Source organism: Delphinapterus leucas, chromosome 2 (genome assembly GCF_059928025.1).
Source record: "Delphinapterus leucas isolate spDelLeu-1000000601 "Yukka" chromosome 2, BTC_Dleu_Yukka2, whole genome shotgun sequence".
Taxonomy (NCBI): Eukaryota; Metazoa; Chordata; class Mammalia; order Artiodactyla; family Monodontidae; genus Delphinapterus; species Delphinapterus leucas.
Genome location: NC_143130.1, coordinates 166,438,408 through 166,459,868, shown reverse-complemented (window position 1 = coordinate 166,459,868; position 21,461 = coordinate 166,438,408). Strand labels below are relative to the sequence as shown.

Here is a 21,461-nt window from a genome sequence, read left to right as displayed (position 1 = left end):
CAGTAATTTGAACAGGGAAAATTTAATATGGAGTGTTAGCTAATGAACGGTGATTTAACTACTAAAAGGTGTGAAAGAGGATTCTAAGGGGTATAGAAGTAGCAGATGCAGAAAGCAGCTACCACCCATAGGGCTAGTGGATGGTGATCAAGGAATGAACTTACAGGGTGGACCCTCCCCTCTTCCCCCAGGCTGAGATTCAGATCTCTTTGGAGAGGGCGTAGGTGCCTCAGGAACATACAACCTGCCGGTGGAAAAGAAACTTGCCGGAGGACTGATCTAGGAGATCTGCTATGATGGCAGAGAAACCCCCCTATTCCCCCAGTTCCTGTCCGCTAATTGATCCACTGGTTACAGCACAGCAGAAGGAAGAAAAGTCCCTTCCTTCTTCTTTGGCCTTGCAGGAACCCTCCAGCACCCTCTACTGGCCAAAACCAAGTCAACTGGCAATGGAAAAATGTCCATAGGGTCCTGCTCCAGTAATCATGTAGCAGGAACAAGGAGGGTGGATTTGGAGCTGAGAGGCAATAAATTAATATCAGGCCTTCTCCAGTTTCATGGCTATAACTGCTATCTGTGTGCTACTACCTCCCTTGTGTATATCTCTAGCCTGTATATATCTTTTCCCTTGAACTCCAGAGAAGTATTAATGTATCAAACTGGCTTCTTGATGTCTTCATTTGAATTTCTCACAGGCATTCATAACAGGTACAAAACCAAACACTTGTACCTCCCCTAGTTTTTCCCATCTCAGCAAATGACACCATCAATCAAACGAAAAAATAGCCTCTACTTTTCTCTTTTTCCTACTTTACTCCCAGTTGGTCAAGGTCCTGCCATCTCTTTCTTCAAAATATATACAAATCCTACCATTTCTCACTACCTCCACTGCTGCTACCCTGCTTCAGGTCACCATCATCTCTTGACTCTTAAGTATCAGAAATCACATCCTAGATTTCTAATGTATGCTTGATAATTACATGACTGCTTATTCTCAGTCCATTCTATAACTTTTCATTCTATAACAGGTGTACCCTATCCCTCCCACTCCAAACTTTATGCCAGACTTCAAAAGCCTTAGGGCTTTGAATATGCCTGCTACATCCCTTGCCGTCAAGTTAAGCCCATTTTTTGTGTTTGCCAATACAGCATTCACCCTTATTTTTTTTTTAATTAATAATATTAACATCACTATTTCTTCACGTATAGTTTTGAAACATGTATAGATCTTCCGAGCTTAAACTGATAATTGCCTATTGTCAGATTTTTTTTTAATTTGAAAACATTTTTATAAAGATGACCTTATTTCTTAAATTTCTGTTTTGTTGGATAGAAACTACTAAGGTAGCAAACTCTCCGAACAACAACATTTCCACATATATCATTGACTTTTTATGTTAGTCATCTCTCATTCTTTTCATCAGCTTAATTCCTTTTAAGGTAAATATCAGTACTCACTTTTGTTACATTCAGAAAAGGAAATGGTTTGTATTAACTCATGCTTGGAATGCCATACCATTGATCTCAATAGAAAACTTTATTATCTGCATCTTTATTTCTTTCTAATATTGATTAGAAACCATAATAAATATAGGAATCCTCTTTGAAATGAAAGTTTCCTTAAGCATATACTTTTTTTTTTAATAAAAGAAAATTACCTGATACATGCTCTCTTTCTCTTTTAGGTGGGAGATGTTGCTGTTTTTCTCCTGATGGTAAAGCTTTAGCTGTAGGTCTCAATGATGGAAGTTTCTTAATGGCAAATGCAGATACTCTGGAGGATCTTGTATCTTTTCACCACAGAAAAGACATTATTTCAGATATTCGATTTTCACCAGGTAAGATTTCATTGAAATCATACTTGATTATTAACTTGAGTATGGCAATGAATGTATCAATGTGTGATTTTTATTAACTGTTATTTTATCTCAGAATTTTAGTTTTTTACTAGAAGAGGCAGTATAATGAGAGGTAAAAGCCCTATATTAGATCAGTGGCAAAATATCTGGCTTAGTGCCAATTCTTTCCCTAAATTTTCTGTGTGACTTGGGCCAAGGCATTTCTTTGAGCTTCATTTTCCTCATTTATAATATAAGACAGATTGGATAACTATTTTCATTATATTCTTAATGCTTTTGGAATTACATGAATTTTGCTTCTTCAATTTCCATATATTCATTACCAATGACAAAACCTACTATAATACAGGATTACTAATGTTAAGGCAAAATTTACTTATGTTGGCTTAAGTAAGTTGGCGGTTACATGCAAAGAATATGAAAATTACTTTGTATATAATTTTTGATATTTTCTTTCCACTGAACTACCTCACTACATTAAAATTTTATTTCATTGTGTTAATTATAATATACATGAAAATGTTACCATTTGTCGTTTGACTCATATGTCTTGTTATAACTTAGGAAACACCTAAGAGTTCCTCCAAAAAAAAATTAAGAAAATTGACTCTAGTTGTAGAGTGTAAAAAATATTTCTAAGGGTAGAAAATTTCAAGCAAATATGTTTCTATTACAGGTTCTGGGAAATATCTTGCTGTAGCATCACATGATAGCTTTATAGATATATACAACGTAATGAGTAGTAAACGAGTAGGAACATGCAAAGGCGCTACCAGTTACATAACCCATATTGATTGGGATGTTAGAGGTAAGACTCTAAATAACTTACTATTTGATAAAAGTTTCATTTGACTTAGTATAGCTATTTTGGAGAAACAAGTAATTCAACAGATGAGTTCAAAAGCATTGTGAAAAACAAACGTTATTCTCAAAATGATTTCCACTACTTTATTTCACACCTAAAGATGAATGCTGTGAGTTTGGACTTTTCAATACTTCTAATGTAATTCAGATGATAGTACAGTAAGTGATAATTTCTTTAATTTGTAAAGTAATTTAAATATTATACAAATTTTTTTTAGTCATTTGTCCTGGTTTTGTCAGATAAGCTTGATATAAATAGTAACTGAAATTTTGGAAAATAGTTATGTTAATGAGGATTTTTTTTTTTTAATAACAGTATTTGCCCCCGCTTTTTTTTTGGCCTCGCCCCACGGCTTGCGGGATCTCAATTCCCCAACCAGGGATTGAACCCAGGCCACAGCAGTGAAAGCCTGGAATCCTAACCACTAGACCACCAGGGAACTCCCAGTTTTAATGTAATTTTCCCAGCATTCAATAAAATACATTCCCTAAAATTGTCATAGTTGTATAACATACAAAATTTAATGAGTATCTCTTTTTAGCAGAATGCGTGGCATATGGCAATGTTTAATAATTTAGATAAATGCTAAATATTTTAAATGCTCCATTTTAGGAATTTTTGTTTCAGATAGTCACCTATATAAATCTCGTGTTGTAAATTAAAGTTTTTCCAAATGTAGTTTAACAAAATACTCTTTAAAAAAAGGTTTCAAATTTTATTTCTAGGATTTTTACAAGTAGGAATATGCAAAGGCACTTCCAATTACATAACCCATATTGATTGGGATGTATAACAACAGAAATAGTTCACATATACACACACACACACACACACACACAAATTAAGCCATTTATGAGTTTAATTACGTTATTATATATATGGTTGACTGCAGAGGGTTTAAGCTTAATTTTTCCCATAAAAGTTAAATATCATACTAACTGTATATGTATTTATATTTTATATATGTGTATATTTTTAAATTTTTTTTTTAAGGGAAGCTTTTACAGGTCAACACTGGTGCTAAAGAACAGTTATTCTTTGAAGCTCCCAGAGGGAAAAAACAAACCATCCCCAGTGGAGAGGTAGGAAGATAGTAGTGCTTGTAATGTTGATATGACAGAAAGTGGTTAGAAAGCTGATGCCTATCTGGGTAAAGGAAGAGATTCTATATTAAGAAAAGAAATAAATTGCTTGCTTGTATGTCTAGCTCTTCTCTAATTACTTTCCTCAAAGGATAAGAAGCATGCAATAGCATGTAAAAGACATGCCATCTAAGATTGGAGTACTGCATGTCTGTCAAATCTTTTGGAACCCATGTGCCTAAGATGCTTATTGGCAAATTCCTGTTTGAGGGGAAAAAAAAAGAAAAAAATGTGTTTGGTTTTGTGGCTGACATATTAGCAAAATTTTTTGACATGGCCAAGGAAGAGAAGCTAAACAAATATAACGTGAAAGTAGCTTAATAAGGAGAGGGACTGTAAGTAAAATTCTTAATTTCCAGTAATGATTAATTGAAAAATATGCTTATAAACTATTAGTAGAAGTTTAGACATGAAGTGTAAGAATAAATTTCTTGATTATTCTAAAAGCAGAAAAAGTCTTATATATTATCACTGTACATTCCGCATCTAGAATACACAGTGGATATATAATAAATACATCTTGAATAATGTTATGTTAAAATTTTTCTGTAGGAACTAGTGGACTTGGGAAGCTACAAAACCAAGACAGCTACTAATTTGTTTAACTGTTTTTATTAAAATTTTAATTTTATTTGTGACATATATTAATTACAAAGAAAAATATTCAGATTTTTTGTTGTTAATTTTTTAGGGTTAGATGTTATAACCTTAGAGCATTTTTTTTTCTTTTTTAGGTAGAAAAAATTGGTTGGGCATCATGGACAAGTGTGCTTGGTTTATGTTGTGAGGGAATTTGGCCAGTAATTGGAGAAGTCACAGATGTAACTGCCTCTTGCCTCACCAGTGACAAAACAGTCCTAGCTACTGGGGATGATTTGGGATTTGTGAAGTTATTTAGATATCCTGCTAAAGTATGTGTTTTTCTTTAATTCTAATGATCATAATCATAAAAATGGTTAAAGTAATGCCCTTTCATAGCATTTCTTTTTGTAATATGAATATTACACATGGAATATGTAATGTAATATGAAAGGTTCAGAATTACGTTTCCTATTCTTGACATCATATTTATAGCTTTTATCTATAGATAAAAAGTATTATCTATAGATAATAGTAGTATTATAATTTATGAAGTAGTATTATAATTTATGATCCTATGCCTTAAGTTATATATTGTATTGTACAGTTTCTCAGTATTGAGGAGTATCCATAGCTCTTTTAGAAGAAACATTCTTTTAGCCCTAATATTAAAGAATTTTAGTATTCTTTTGATTAAATATATACCATTAACAGGAAATATAAACTTGTGATATTTACAACTTTAACATTTAAAGTGTTCTAACAAATTAAATACAAAATACTATAAATGACACTACCTATAAAGTCAAAATAACTTTGGTTTAATGTGAATGAGTGATGTTATTTTCCTAAAACCAAACTGTAGAGATTCTTTGGAATGTGCATGCCCATGCTACTGTGTGCTGTGTGATGACTAAATTCTTTTATTGCTTTCCTTTATTCAAACCACCGGGAAACATTAGGCTTTCACTTAGCACAAAAATAAAATTCATATATCAAGTATAGATGCATTTATTTCTTAATTGTCACAAATTCAAATATATGTTGTAATCTAGTACCAACATGAACATAAATATAAATTTGAAATATGGCACTGAAATCATGATATTCAGTGCATGGTGGTCTTAATTAACTGCTCATATGAATATTTTTAGATCAGCATCGAAATGAAAACACAAGTTTAAAAATTCCTGTAGAGAACTCAGGCACCCAAGAAAACATTTCACAAATCCTTGTTTTAGATACACTTAAGTAGTAGTACCTTCTGTACAAGAATGTGTTCCAATAGAACATTTATTAGTCAAAAACGTCATTCTCAATATTCTAGATGGTATAGGAACCTTAGAAATACGTTCTAGGATATTGGTCTGCAGATTCCTTCTTCACCTTACTGTAGCAAGAACCACAAAATGTTAGGGAAGCTACCTTCTTACAGTGTTTTGATGACAGATTCACCTTCTATTTCAGCTAATTTTTATTAAGAGTCTTCATTTCCAAACAATTCACTGATTTAGCTCTTACTGTGTTTTGTATATTTAAGACATTTCTTATTTTAACACCCTTGAAAAGATGTCCATCTAAAACCTGCTTATGATGTGTTGATCTGAAATTTACTTATGAAATTTGGTTATGCTAGTGTTTAGATTTAAAAGTTGCCAGTATCTATAACTTGGATTTTTCTTCTTATTTACAAGAAAAATACATTCCTATGTGTAACATCTGCTTATAAACAAAAACACTAATGAACTACGATGAAAGATATTTACTTGGGTATATACCGAAATGTTTGCTAATTACTTTTTGTTAATATGGCCGTGCTCTATGTACATAGGCATTTATATACTGATTTTCCCAGTTATTGTGTCTATTTCCAACAATATGTCTGCTTAGCCATTGTTCTAACAGATATGTACTATTCCAAAGATATCCACCATAATTAACTATTGCTCTATTGAATATTTAAGGCATTTAAAATGTTTCACTGCTATAAGTAAATACTGTGGCAACTATTTTTTGCACAGAAAATGTCTTAGCATAGATCTCTTAAAGAGGGACTGGTGAAACAAAGGTCAGCATTTTCATGCTTTTCAATGTAGAATGCCAAGTTGATTTCCAAAAACATTATGCCCATAGTACTAGCAATGTGCAAAACTACTAGTTTTATCCTGTCCTCGTCAGGTTTGGGAATTGTTATTTTTTATTTTAGTGAGTTTCAGTATTTTCTTTTTTTTTTACAAGGTGCCTTGTAATGATTAATTTCCAATCACAGATTAAGAAATAAATTCAAAATTATAACAATGTTTTCAAGTAATAAAATTTCTCAAAGATTTTTTGAATTTTTTTTTTTACCTTTAGGGAAAATTTGGAAAGTTTAAGAGGTATGTGGCCCATAGTACACATGTCACAAATGTGCGCTGGACTTTTGATGACAGCATGTTGGTTACCTTAGGAGGTACAGATATGTCTTTAATGGTTTGGACAAATGAAATGGAGGGATATCGAGAAAAAAGGCCTTGTGATAGTGAAGAATCTGATATAGATTCTGAAGAAGATGGGGGTATGTCGTTTTAAAATATTTTAGTTTAACAAAAACATAGAAAAAATTTAGCACAACTGATTTAAACTGTGGAAGTTAAATAAGTAATAATAATGCTTGAATAATTGTGGTTTTAGTCCTTTCGGTCTATTTAACAACAGAATTTGTTTTGTGAATCAAAAACAACAGGCTGTCATATACTAATAACTTAGATATTCTTCATTTACCAATGAATGATAATCATACTTTAAATTAGTACTGCTAAAATAAATTTATAGCATTGAGCCTCATACTTTAAAATAATTTTGGTTTTTTCCTAATATACCAGTAATACCAGCTCATTACAGAAAAATTAGAAAGTGTGTTTTGCAATAAAAAATAAACACAGCATCCATAATTTGACCACTTGGAGGTAATCTCTGTTTAACATTTGGGGTGTACCCGTAGGGGTATGTGTATTTATATACATTATATTTTTTTAACAAAAATGATACCATATTGAGTTTATTTTTTGTAGCTTGCTATTATCACTTAGCAATACTTTGAGAATTTTATCATTAAATATTCTTCTACATCATTTTTACTGGCTGTATGTTATTGCATAATTTGATTATAACACAGTGTATTAAACTTATTTCATATTGTTGAACATCCTTGTATCCAATTTTTAAGATCATAAGTGAGCTCCTCAGTTATAACATAGAGAATAATTCTTATATTTTGATGTTAGGCTATGACAGTGATGTCACAAGGGAGAATGAAATCAGTTACACCATCAGAGCCTTATCAACAAATATTCGCCCAGTGTTTGGAATCAAGCCTCATTTGCAACAAAAAGAACCCTCAGTTGATGAGAGGTAACAATCAAGTTTAAAACTAGAAAGATATTGGTATTAAAACTTGAATTGATTGTTTAACTGAATGAATTTTTGCAAAAACTCAGTAACAGTGGTACTCTTGCATTTTACAGTTCCCAGCACCTCTTAGAAAGCATGTTTGTCCTTAAATACTTTTTGGTAATGACACTGTCTTTTGCAAGTAGCTTAGGGAATGATGCTACATATAAAGTCTATATGATTAAAGGAATCTTATTTGCTAACTTTTATAAATATATGTGATAGGGTTTCAAGAAGTAATACAAATTGAATCCAATACCTATTATGTTTTAGGAAGCACATGAGCAGAGAGATGATTAAATTTTTAAAAGGCCTTTTTATCCGTGTGCCTTTTTGATCAAGGATAGAAAGTCATTATTTTAAAATTTTTCCAAAAAGGCAAGTTGAAGTATAGCTTGTCTCTAATGGGAATTATTGGTCTTTGTCTAGAATCAGCAAATCAAAAGTAAGGCTATGTGCACTGCAGTTTTATGAGGAAAGAGAGAAACTGTGAGCCTGATGCTTTTAAAATCATTAGAGAAGATAGAAATCAATAAAGAGGCATATGGATCAGTGAATGGCATGGATTTCAGAAATGAAGAGGTTTTAAGAAATGATAAAGGAAAAATTATTCAGAAACTACATTGAAGAACAAAGAAGCAGTGGGAGGTAGGAACAGCAGTGACCTCTTCTGTAGAAAGCTGTGATGAGGAAAACGTTATTATAAAAAGTTAGTATTTGAGGGAAAAGCTAAAAATGAAAGGGAATTCGTTCACAGTGAACAGAATTTGTGGAAAATTCAAGTGAATGTATAGTTAGTGAGGATAGTGCTAAAGACCATTGGAGCCCAGCTAGATAAAAATGATATTAAAAGAAAGCATTGGCAGAGGAATTTGAGTTTGCACCTGTGGATTTAATATCCAGGGAAAAGAATGAAGTTGGAAGGGTGAGATGCATGTTATTGATGGAGAAGGGGGGAGAACTAGAGATGCTGTTGAACTGAAATTCTAGGTAGAATGTTGAGGTCATGATGCCTCCACAGCTCCTCTTCCAGGTGCCCCATTTGCTGATGGTGGTATACCTCAGATAATAGCAATGGGGGGTCACCTTACAGAAAGAGGGTAGACAGTGATTATCCGTTTATTCATCACTTATAAAGAGGCAAGTTATTAAACTAGAGGTATGTTTTTTAAAAGCTGAGCAAGGTTGGAATGACTTGGTAGAAGGCTGCGTCATATAGTGCAAACGACATGGTTTTTGGAATCAGATAAATGGGTTAAAATATTCATTTTTATCATTTGCCAGTTGTGTGACCTTGAGAAACCATTCTCTCTGAGCCTCAGTTTCCACAAAGGAAGAATAAGCATTATAATCCCCAATTTATGGAGTACTTCATGAAATGAAATAATGTATATAAGAGTCTAAGTAGTAAGTCTTCACCCGCCCCTTCCTTGGAATAAAATACAAGGTAACCTAAGGAGATACCTGGTTAATACTGACACACTTCCTTTTTATTGAATTGAATTTCATTTCATTTCAGGCCGCGCCGCATGGCTTGGGATTGAACCCAGGGCCACGGCAGTGAAAGTGGCAAGTCCTAACCACTGGACCACCAGGGAACTCTCTAACAGTTTTTCTTTTTGGTACTGAAATTAAATATCCACAAAGTAATGAACACTACCTGTATATTTATTAATCAGAAGAGTACATATCAGTATGCAAATATAGATGTTCATAATTAGAATATTTGCAGTATAGTACTTAATATTACCTAAAAGAAATTATACCTCACAGGTAATGAAAAATGTAATATAGGGAAGAAGGAACTCTAGACATTCCCATTAATCTTTTTCATTTATTATATTGATTTTTTGAAGAAAATATTATCACTTATCAGATAAATTTGCTATGTCAGAAAATGTGACCTAATTTTAATCTGTAGGCCATCTCTCATGGTAAAACACTTAAATTTCCTCCTTCATTGCTGAAGAGACCTGAGTTCTGATAGATGGAAACATTTTACTGCTCACAAAGAATGGTTGACACTGTCATAATTGTAATCTTTGCTGTTAGCTTGCGTTTTTTATAGCTAACTTTCTCAAAATTATTTTTTATTTATTTTGCATTTTGTCCTCAAATTATTTTACAATTCACCTCTACTAAATTCTTCTGAAAATGCCAACGCAGAAGAAGTCATTATTGTGATTCATAGTTAGGAGCCTTCATTTTCATAAAATGCAGGCATCAAAGGAGATAAAAATGAAGAGATATTTCTTTTCATCAGCTTTGAATTTTTGTGAGGAGATAATATGGTCTGTATACATAATTGTTTTCATGTTTTAAATAAAGTATATTGTCATATACAAAACAAAACACTTTTTAAACAAAACAAATGCTTGTCAAATATCCACTTAAAAGGAAAATATTTCTGATGACAGTTTGACAACTTTATTTAGTTGACACTTTCATGGAGTCTTTTTCCTAAATGACATTAATAACTTTATGTTTTTCTTTTTCTATAAATATTTTTATAGCTAATCTTATGTATTTTAAGTAGTTACTTGTCAATCAAATTTCCAGTATTTTTGAATAAAAATATTCAAAACAATGTGACATAAAATTTAGGCCTTTTTGTATTTCATTAGAATTCTGTTGACATATTATCTTTAATCTGTTTAGTAAACTGCTACATTTTATTCATCATCAGTTTTCATGTATATCTCCTTACTTTTTTCCTCTTGCTCCTTTTGAAGGCAGGGAGTAGTAAGGTAAGTATTTTATTAAAGAAAATACTTTACTCAAAAATTTATTCTTCTATTTTGTGGTATTTTAAGGTTTTGGTTTTTTTTTTCCCCTATGAAACATTGAACTACATTTGTTGAGAAAGAACCAGAAAGTGAAATAGGACAAATCCTACAGAAGAGTTGCATTTATAGATACAATATGTGGGTGTTGTTATGAGGGTCTTCATTATAATCAGTGTTTTTACAAATGACTTTTCACAAACTCCTATACTCTAATAGTTTAGTTTTTCCTTAAATTTCAAAGACTCATAAAAACAGTCACACATATTTATCAGTGAAAATTTTTTCAGTTGATAACAAACCTGTTAGCTTCATTTAATGCTTGTTTAATATATTCATTAATTTCAAAACATTCACATAGGGGCAGTAATGATATTTGTATGTTTAATAAAATGATATGTGCAAGAAGGGACTCTTTAGGGTGCTTTTGTAGCTACCTTTAGTGAGATAAAAATGTCTTCAGACAGTTTCTGAAACAGGACAGTATGGAGAAAAGCCTAGTCTGTTTTAGAAGTAAAAAAGGTACCCGTAGGAAAATGCTGGCAGATAGGATGAAAAAGTTGATTTGAGATCAGATTGTACAACACATCAAATATTAGGCACTCCTTAATTAATTTGGCAGATATCAGGAATTCATTATCTGTTTTAAGCAGGAGGTGATGTATGCAAAGATATGAGTCCAGACTGTGATGTGACTTCTAAAAAAGCCCTCATAATCTTATACTATTTTAAAAGAAATAAAACATTCAGACCTAACGTCAGAACTGGAGTAGCTTATTCAGGACTGATCTCTGCATTTTAAAGGGACATTGGCAGCTTACAGTGATCTAGAAGGAAACAGAGGGTAAAGGAATGTTGGGAGGCCACTTTACACAAAGAATAATTCATCGCTTTGGGAATCACTAGTTTCAAAAAAAGAAAAAGTGGAGATATAATTGCTGTCTTAGGTATGAATGACTTCTGTAGGAGTGACCTCCTTGTGACGAGCAGTGTTCATGCAGAGTTTAGTAAATGACCACTTGTCATCAGTGCTATGAAGGGATGTTCTAGACATGTAAAGACGATTCCTGGTTTCACTGGGAGGATGGATAAGATTAACTTCTGTGATCCCTTCCAGTTCTGTTCAGTCATTATGTTGTTAAGGGGAATTTTTTTTCTTTTAAGTTACTTCCTTTGCTAGAAAAGTCCCAAATCCAGCATGGTCCCGAGACTCACTCTGCCTACTTGGTGAGACTGGCTGACTGGGAATCCCTTTTGGGTCAGGGAAGGGGGAGCTTAGTTAGGTTCCTTAGGCAATCCTTAATAGCAGGGCCAGTGCTACCAGCCATTTAAGTTAATAAACATTAAGTAAGCTTAAATATTTTGTTTGAAATTCAGATTGCACTGTGGAAAAATAAGAATGGCAAGCTTTAATGTTTACAACATAGAACATGTTAAATTCTTTTCTTTTTCATCTTCTTTCTTCTGATTTCCCTGCCATGAATGGAGTAGCCCTAAGCCTAGGCCTTTTCTTATATATAGCAATGAATAAAAACAATAGCCCTTTACTATATACAATATAGTTTATCTGCATTAAACTTGTAAACATATTTTATTACAGGAAATATTGTACTACTATTTTAAATGCAAATCTGTGTTGTAATATTTTCCCTTTTTTATCTGCTGCTGGAAAGAGGTTCCAGGTAATCCTCTCTCTTTGCTATGCTCTATGCGACCCAATTTTGTATCTTTGTTATCTTTCATATTTACCATTAATAAGCTATGTTACTTGGTGTTCTTTACCTCTATTCACAGTTTTCCATGTTTTTCTCCTTTGAAAACAGTATGCGTGAAATGACTACATCTTAATTATTGGATTTGTACTATATAAGTAACTGCTTTACTAAAACTTTATTCATTCAACTTGTATAATTTTCCAAGTTGTGGAATTTCAAGCAATAATATATCTTATATAAATTATCTTTATAAAAATTAAAATATGCTTAACCATTTTACAGGATTTATAGATAAAAATTATACATTTATTAAAGTTCTCAGACAATAATGTTGAATAAAGTTCAACAAAATTGACTTGGAAGAAAAGCCAAAGCTTCTGTCATTCTTCAAAATGATTTTAGCAGAAATATTTTTAAATGTTAAATATTATAAAGTGAGTTATATTTATTACTTACAGATATTCAAAAAAGTATATGAAAAAGGTTTGAAACCAAAAAATTTTGTGATAATTTGAAAAGTTCTTTATAGAGTGTTGCAAGTGCATTTAACTTTTATGTCACCAGTCATGCTTCTATACTTCTACATACTGCTTCACATTATATATGAAAATACACATTTCTCTTATATTACATGTTCAAGAGATAACACTTCATTTACTTTTTATAGATGTATAATTTGAAAATCATTTTGAAAATGCAAATATATTGTTATGCCTTTAATTTTATGGATTTATTCAGAAACGTTGGAATGTTTTCCACTGGAAAGTTAATTTACATCATTTTCTGATTTAGTTGTTACAAAATTAATATTAAAATTTGAAAGAGGAAGTTGATATATGATTGATTTAGATTCAGTATTTAGGTTACTAAACATTTGAATAACGGCTCTCTGAGTTAAAACTAAACTAAATGATGTGTGTGGATTTTTAAAAAATTAAACAAAGGGGTTTTTTTTAGGGAAGAGTCTCCACATTTAAATAATAGAAAATGGGAACTCTATACACCTAATGACACATTCATTATAAATAGATCCTGAACTAGTGATGGAAACAGAGAAGGAGAGGAATAGATTTGAGAGCTACTATGTAGGTAAAGTTGAAAAATATGTAGTTAATAGTGAGAATAGGGAAGAGAAGGAGTTGGAGACAATAGTAATAACCTTTTACAGAGTGTTGTATGGTTTACAGTGCTTTGTAACTGTAAAATGTCTTGCTTGACTAACTGAAGGTGATGCCATAACCATACTAGGGACTTCAGAAGAAGAGAAGATAAAGGGCACAGAGGAGCAGGTAAAGAGTACAGATTTGAACTCACACATGACTTATGTTGCCAACAGTATGGAAAGTTTATACAAATATTTTCAAAATTCAAGAAGAATATATTGAGTACCTGCCATGTGAAAGATACTGAGGTAGCTACTTTAGAGCAGTAATCTAGGCTTTGTTGATAATGTACACCATGTAGAAGTTTTTGAGTGTGTAAAACTAACATTTGTATATTTTTATCATCTATATGTTCTTGTGCTATTATATTAGTTACATTTATGAAACATACACCAAAGAAGTTAAAAGAAAAATGAATAGAAGTTCTAATATTTTCTTTCCACCTTTCTGCTTTAGAAGATGTCAAGATAAGGAGGGTGGAGTCTAGTGAGAAACACAGATTGGGTTCATTTTCGTGAAGGTGTGTCAGAGACATCTACCTCTGGAGGGCAGGTGAGAGAAGCCCAGTGAAGGCACCCAGTGATGGGTTCCTTTCCTCTTTCCCACTTACCTGTTTCAGGCCTCCTGTGAGCAGGGCCCCGCCACAGCCAGTGAAACTCCAGACCAACAATGTCGGCAAGAAAAAGAGACCCATAGAGGTGAGGAAAATCCCACTCCCCGGTGTTAATTGGTACCTTAAAATGTATACAGTGTTTAGTTTGTTTCCTTTTTGGAAAACATCTACATCTTTTCATTATTCTTTATGAAAATAAATGTACTGATGAATATTCCTTTTTGTTTGGTTGTAAAAATTGATTGCTTAACTGTCAAATCTGAGTCTTGGATTGATATCCTCTGTTCCTTTTTTTTATTAGTCTTTCTTTTAGTTTTCTATGAATAACACCCTAAATTGAACTGTATCTCAGAGAACTTCTAAATGTAAATGTATGAAATGATCTGTGGTTTATGGAAGCATAGGCACTTTGGCAGTGTCTTATACTTAGCAGTTTGAATTTATAAGTTAAAGGTTTAATGCTTACACCAAATCAGGAACTTTTACTCCATGTGATGTATTCACTGTAGGGTTTAATGAAGGTTCTGCTTCAAAGCAAAGAAACCTTTGCACAATAATTGAGCAAAAAAGGAAGGCATTTCATAATCTCAGTATCAGCAGCAACAAGCAAACTGTGCTAAGTGAGGTCTAAAACAAGGCGTAAAGCTGTGGGAGGGTGATTGTTGTACTTCCTACCCCACTCAGCCTCACAGGGTCAGTGAAAATGGACACTTGGAGTAGCAGAATTATCTGCTAGAACTTTAGCATGAGTTATCAGAGACAGCCTGCTTAGTGCACAAAGCTGATATACTGTCTGGATCCTTGAAAGTACATCACTTGGACATAAGTTATCCTGAGTTACGTACGCAGATCAAATATTTTGACTAACAGTTTAACACAAATCGAAATATTCTTCTTTTGGACACAAGAAGTATCTCAATGTTTAACACATGAAATCTCAAGAACTAAAATTCTTGGAATCAGATGACCTTGTGGTTCTCCTTTCATTTTTATGACTTTATGTAGAAAAGTATGGAATGTGTGTTTCAGCTGCCCAAAACGGGTTACATAGAGAGGTATATCTAGGTTAATTTTGTGTTTGAAATTTATAAAACATCAAAATTGCATCCTCCATTTTGACTGAAGACACCAGTACTCTATATAACAAAATAATGGTGAACATTTAGACATGAGGAATTGTATAATGGTTCTATCATTGTTACAGGACCTTGTGTTGGAGCTTGTTTTTGGCTATCGAGGCAGAGACTGTAGGAATAATGTTCATTATTTAAATGATGGTGATGATATAATTTATCACACTGCATCCGTGGGAATTCTGCACAACATTGCTACAGGTAGGAAACCCTGATTCTCCATTCCCCACTTTTTAAAATTTAGAATTTTTAATTTAGCATCTTAAAACTCTTTGTTAAAAATATAAATAATTAAAATATGTGAATCTAGAATATAAATATTTCATACTGTAGAACTTTCTAGTAATATTTTAAGTAACAAATTTACGGTCTTGAAGACATTTAACACAGCAAAAAAGGATTTCATAACGCAAAGTGCTCAAAGATCTCGATGAGAAGTAAAGGATTACTGTATGTTGAAAGCACGTTTTATAGCGAAACCGTTTGTGACTTTATTCTATTTCCCCATAACCTAAACGCATAAGTGGATGGTTGTCTTTGACGGTTAGTGACTGAAAGCAGCACGTTGGATGAGTGATTGCTTGGGAGCGGGGTGGAGTGGCAATGTTCACACTGAGCCCTCGGAAAGCCGAGGAGGTTAACTAAGAAAGCTACTTGCCGGTGACTTGACTGATGATACCTTGTTAGATTCAAGAAAATGAGAAAATATTTCCTGATTTCTCTTTAACTGATTGGATTGTTGAAAAGCAAAGAAAGTTCTCTGAGCATCATTTGATGACCAATGATGTGATAATTCTACTAGTAATACTCAGTATTAATTTTGAATTCTATTTTATTACATATAGTTGTAAACTTCATAAAAGTCTAAAAGTTGGAAGTAAAAATATAGATTATCTAGTCCAAACATTTCTGGCTTTTTCCTCTGGTAGCTTCATTCTAATTAGGTAGAGTGGATTATGTGAGTCATAATCCCCCAACCCCTGGTCAGTATTAATAATTAATATGATATTTCTGTTATAGTTGCCCTAGGAAAAAGATTTATCAGTACTACACAAATCAATGGCAATTTTCCATTTAATAATTTGGGTCATTTAAAAAAAATACCTCTTAGAAAGAAAATCCTCTTTGAGGCTTCACTTATCCTTCAAAGAGAATAGGGACGATAACAAAAGACAAATTACATAGGGATGAAAGTATAAATACACTTTCATATTTACACTTGTAATTTTCTTTATTTTTAATTTCCTGATTTTTAATTAATCATCTTTCTAATGATGGGATGTAGTGAGAGATGGCAGAGGGAAGACTAAGCACCTGCTCCAGTTCTGGTTATTTGGCCTCTCACCATTATGGAGATACATTGCTATGTTTACAGTCTAAGAAGTCTTGACCTATTAGCTGATCTACTAATTGAGCCAACAGCACATATAATTACTTGTTTGTTCCTTTAACTGAACTCTCAGCCCTGGGAAATATGAAGCCCATTTCACTTCGAGAAGTTCCTTTAAAGTAATGTTAGATATGTTAAATGACATTTTAAAAATGTTTTCTTTGGTTTTGTTTTGCTTTTCGGAGGACCTAGTATTGATGGTACTCTATCATCCGGACCCAGTCTACCGTCCTGACCTCATTTCCCACCCCTCCGTTTTACTTGCACAAGCCTACCTTTACTGCCTCCTGCACAATCATAGTCTGCTAAGGTCTCTTCACTGTCACTACTGCTAGAGTAATCACATTACTTCTTTGATCAGGATTCTTCAGTACCTCCCCACTGACTACAGAATAAGTATGAAATTTAATAATAGGCTTGTTTTCAAAATGCTCTGTAATTCTAGTTCCAATTTGCCTGCCCAACCTATTTCTTACTTTTCTTTTTTGTTACCCTACACTTCAGCCAAATGAGCCATCTATATGCATACCCAGTACTTTCCTGCCTTTGTACCTTTGCTTCAAGTATCCCTCTCCCTGGAAGGCTCTTCCCCACTCACATTCACATGTACAGAATCTGTCGTGTCAGTCCAGAAGTGCCATCTGCTTGTAAGAAGAAGAATCTGCTACAAATTTCCATAGCATTTTGATCTTTAACTCTCTTGTGCCACTTGATGTCTTCAACCTCGTATTACATGGCTTATGCATTTCAGGGTTCGTTACTTTAAGGATTTCTTGGTCATGTTTCCATCCTTAGGATGAAGTGTATATGTTGTGCTCAAAAAATATGTGTTGGGACTTCCCTGGCAGTCCAGTGGTTAAGACTTGGCGCTTCCACTGCAGGGGGCACAGGTTCGATCCCTGGTCGGGGAGCTAAGATCCTGCAAGCCACACGGCACGGCCACAAAAAATATATACATGTATGTGTGTTAAATAAGCAAGTAAGTTAAACACAGCAGTTTATTACTCTGTGTAAGTGCATTTGACTATTTCACCTTAAAGTTTTCAGATTTAATTCTCAAATTCTTTTTTTTCTAGGGACTCAGAGTTTTTATCAGGAACATAATGATGATATTCTGTGCCTCACTGTAAATCAGCACCCCAAATTTATCAACATAGTGGCAACTGGCCAAGTAGGTATGTTTCTATATTTTAAAAAGAAACAATTTTAAGTAATTGTCTTGTTCAAATTAATTTAATATCTTAGGAAAAAACTAAAACATATTTGTGTATTGTTCAAAATGCATTTATACATAAAGCAGATACTCAGTTTTACCATATTATTTGCTTCCAGGCACCTTTCTCTCACTTGGGTTATCTGAGTTGGCTCAGATGGTTCAGAATTAAGAAGAAGCTATTCTGTGGTAGTTGAAATAGTTGGATTCAGTCCTGTAGCAGAAATTTCTGATGAGCAAAAAGTTTTTATTCAATAGCATATAAAGCAGAAAAGAAGAACTTTAGGAGAGAATGGTAAATAAGAGGAGCCGAGAAGTAACTGGACTGAGAGGGGGAGCACATCTGCCTCAGCAGGGCATAATCTAGAAAGAAGAGAGAAGCCGAGTCTGTTCCATGTTAGTAGAGCCCTTCTGCCCTTTTCTTTGGCAGTGATCTAATTTGCCAACTTTTTTTGAAATCCCCTGTCTTGCTGTTTTCTTTCAACTCTATAGAAAACTTAAACGAAGGCTGTAACTCCACAAGCAAAATGTTGAGAGGATAGTAGGTCTCTTTAGGACATATCTACCAGTCATTGATCACTATGACTACTACATAATAGACGCGGTCAGTCACATCGTCACAACCCTGGTATAATTTGTAAAAATTATCAAAATCATTGGGTTTATTGGATCTCAGTGGGCCTCAATTGCTAAGCCAGCTTTCCAGATGTCTTTTTCTTCTTGAATAAGATAATTTATGCTTCTAATATCTCCATTTTTCATAAATCACTAAACTGATCAGTTAGAAACTTGTTCTCTGGATCAGTTAGTTCTACAGTTATGCCACAAAGACCTTTGTAATCTTCCTTTCTGTAAAATTTTCTACTTTTAAAAAGAAAGTAGACCAATACTTCACCTGTTATATACAAAATATTCTAATCTTTGAATATATTATTTATTTATTTATTTATCGATATATAGTTGATTTACAATGTTGTGTTAGATTCTGGTATACAGCAAAGTGATTGAGTTATATATAAATGTATGTATTCTTTTTCACGTTCTTTTCCATTATGGTTTATCACAGGATATTGAATATAGTTCCCTGTGGTATACAGTAGGACCTTGTTTTTTATCTGTTTTATATATAGTAGTTTGTATCTGCTAATCCCAAACTCCTAATTTATCCTTCCCCCACTCCCTTTCTCCTTTGGTAGCCGTCAGTTTGTTCTCTATGTCTGTGAGTCTGTTTCTGTTTCGTAAATAAGTTCATTTGTGTCATATTTTAGATTCCACATGTGATATATGGCATTTGTCTTTCTGTTTCTGACTTACTTCACTTAGTGTGATAATCTGTAGATCCATCCATATTGCTGCAAATGGCATTATTTCATTCTTTTTTATGGCTGACTAGTATTCCATTGTGTATATATACCACATCTTCTTTATTCATTCATCTCTTGATGGACATTTAAGTTGCTTCCATGTCTTGGCTATTGTAAATAGTGCTACTGTGAACATTGGGGTGCATGTATCTTTCCGAATTAGAGTTTTCTCTGGATATATGCCCAGAAGTGGGATTGCTGCATCATATGGCAACTCTATTTTTAGTTTCTTGAGGAACCTCCATACTGTTTTCCATAGTGGCTGCACCAATTTACATTCCCACCAGTAGTGTAGGAGGGTTCCCTTTTCTCCACATCCTCTCCAGCATTTATTATTGGTAGACTTTTTGATGATAGCCATTCTGACCAGTATCAGGTGATACCTCATTGTAGTCTTGATTTGCATTTCTCTGATAATTAGTGATTTGAGCATCTTTTCATGTGCCTGTTGGCCACCTGTATGTCTTCTTTGGAGAAATGTCTGTTTAGGTCTTCTGCCCAAGTTTTGATTGGGTTGTTCATTTTTTTGTTATTCAGTTGTATGAGCTGTTTGTATATTTTGGAAGTTAAGCCCTGTTGGTCGAATCATTTGCAGATATTTTCACACAGTCCATAGGTTGTCTTTTCATTTTATTTATGGTTTCCTTTGCTGTGCAAAAGCTTATAAGTTTGCATAGGTCCCATTTGTTTATTTTTGCTTTTATTTCTACTGCCTTGGGAAACTGACCTAAGAAAACATTGGTACAATTTATGTCAGAGAATGTTTTGCCTGTGGTTTCTTCTAAGAGTTTTACAGTGTCATGTCTTATATTTAAGTTTTTAAGGTATTTTGAGTTTATTTTTGTGTATAATGTGAGGATGTGCTCTAACTTCATTGATTTACATGCAGCTGCCCAGCTTTCCCAACACCACTTGCTGAAGAAACTGTCTTTTCTCCATTGTATATTCTTGTCTCCTTGTCTAAGATTAATTGACTGTAGGTGTGTGGGTTTATTTCTACACTCCCTGTTCTGTTCCATTGATCCATATGTCTGTTTTTTGTGCCAGTACTGTGCTGTTTTGATTACTGTAGCTTTGTAGCATTGTCTGAAGTCTGGGAGGGTTATGCCTCCTGCTTTGTTCTTTTTCCTCAGGATTGCTTTGGCAATTCTAGGTCTTTTATGGTCACACATAAATGTTAGGATTATTTGTTCTAGTTCTGTGAAAAATGTTATGGGTAATTTCATAGTGATCACATTAAATCTGTAGATTGCTTTGGGTAGTATGGCCATTTTAATGATACTAATTCTTCCAATCCAAGGGCATGGTATATCTTTCAATTCTTTAAATCATCTTCAATTTCCTTAATCAGTGTGTTATAGTTCTCAGCATATTAAGTCTTTCACCTCCTTGGTCAGGTTTATTCCTAAGTAATTTTTTTTTATGCGATTTTAAAAGAGAATGTGTGAGCTTCCCTGGTGGCGCAGTGGTTAAGAATCCACCTGCCAATGCAGGGGACATGGGTTCAAGCCCTGGTCCAGGAAGACCCCACATGCCGCAGAGCTACTAAGCCCATGCGTACAACTACTGAGCCTGTGCTCTAGAGCCTGTGAGCCACAACTACTGAGCCCGCATGCCTAGAGCCCATGCTCTGCAACAAGAGAAGCCACCACAGTGAGAAGCCCGCGCACCACAAAGAAGAGTAGCCCCTGCTTGCTGCAACTAGAGAAAGCCCATGCGCAGTGATGAAGACCCAATGCAGCTATAAATAAATAAATAAATTTATTTTCTTAATGTGTTTTTACTTTCCCTTTCTGATATTTCGTTGTTAATGTAAGAAATGCAACAGATTTCTGTATGTTAATCTTGTATCCTGCTACCTTGCTGAATTCATTTATCAGCTCTAGTAGTTTTGTGTAGAGTCTTTAGGGTTTTCTATATATATTATGTCATCTGCATATGACAGTTTTACCTCTTCTCTTCCAATTTGGATACCTTTTATTTCTTTTTCTTGTCTGATTGCTGTGGCTAAGACTTCCAATACTGTGTTGAATAGAAGTGGTGAGAGTGGGCATCCTTGTCTTCTTCCAGATTTTAGCAGGAAGGCTTTCAGCTTTTCACCATTGAGTATTATGTTGGCTGTGGGTTTGTCATAAATAGCTTTTATTACGTTGAGATATGTTCCCTCTATACGTACTTTGGTGAGAGTTTTTATCATGAATGGATGTTGA

General features: G+C 33.6%; 1 protein-coding gene across 1 annotated transcript in view; it reads left to right on the top strand.

Annotated features, from left to right (window-relative positions):
- Positions 1 to 21,461, top strand: part of EML5 (EMAP like 5) — a 159,088-nt gene that overhangs the window by 110,710 nt on the left and 26,917 nt on the right. Inside the window, exons 22-30 of the mRNA XM_089906279.1 lie at positions 1,686 to 1,838; positions 2,536 to 2,667; positions 3,718 to 3,806; positions 4,601 to 4,777; positions 6,801 to 7,002; positions 7,712 to 7,838; positions 14,158 to 14,236; positions 15,356 to 15,485; positions 17,751 to 17,853. Of these exons, the coding sequence (XP_089762405.1) occupies positions 1,686 to 1,838; positions 2,536 to 2,667; positions 3,718 to 3,806; positions 4,601 to 4,777; positions 6,801 to 7,002; positions 7,712 to 7,838; positions 14,158 to 14,236; positions 15,356 to 15,485; positions 17,751 to 17,853 (1,192 nt within the window). The remainder of the gene's footprint in view (positions 1 to 1,685; positions 1,839 to 2,535; positions 2,668 to 3,717; positions 3,807 to 4,600; positions 4,778 to 6,800; positions 7,003 to 7,711; positions 7,839 to 14,157; positions 14,237 to 15,355; positions 15,486 to 17,750; positions 17,854 to 21,461) is intronic.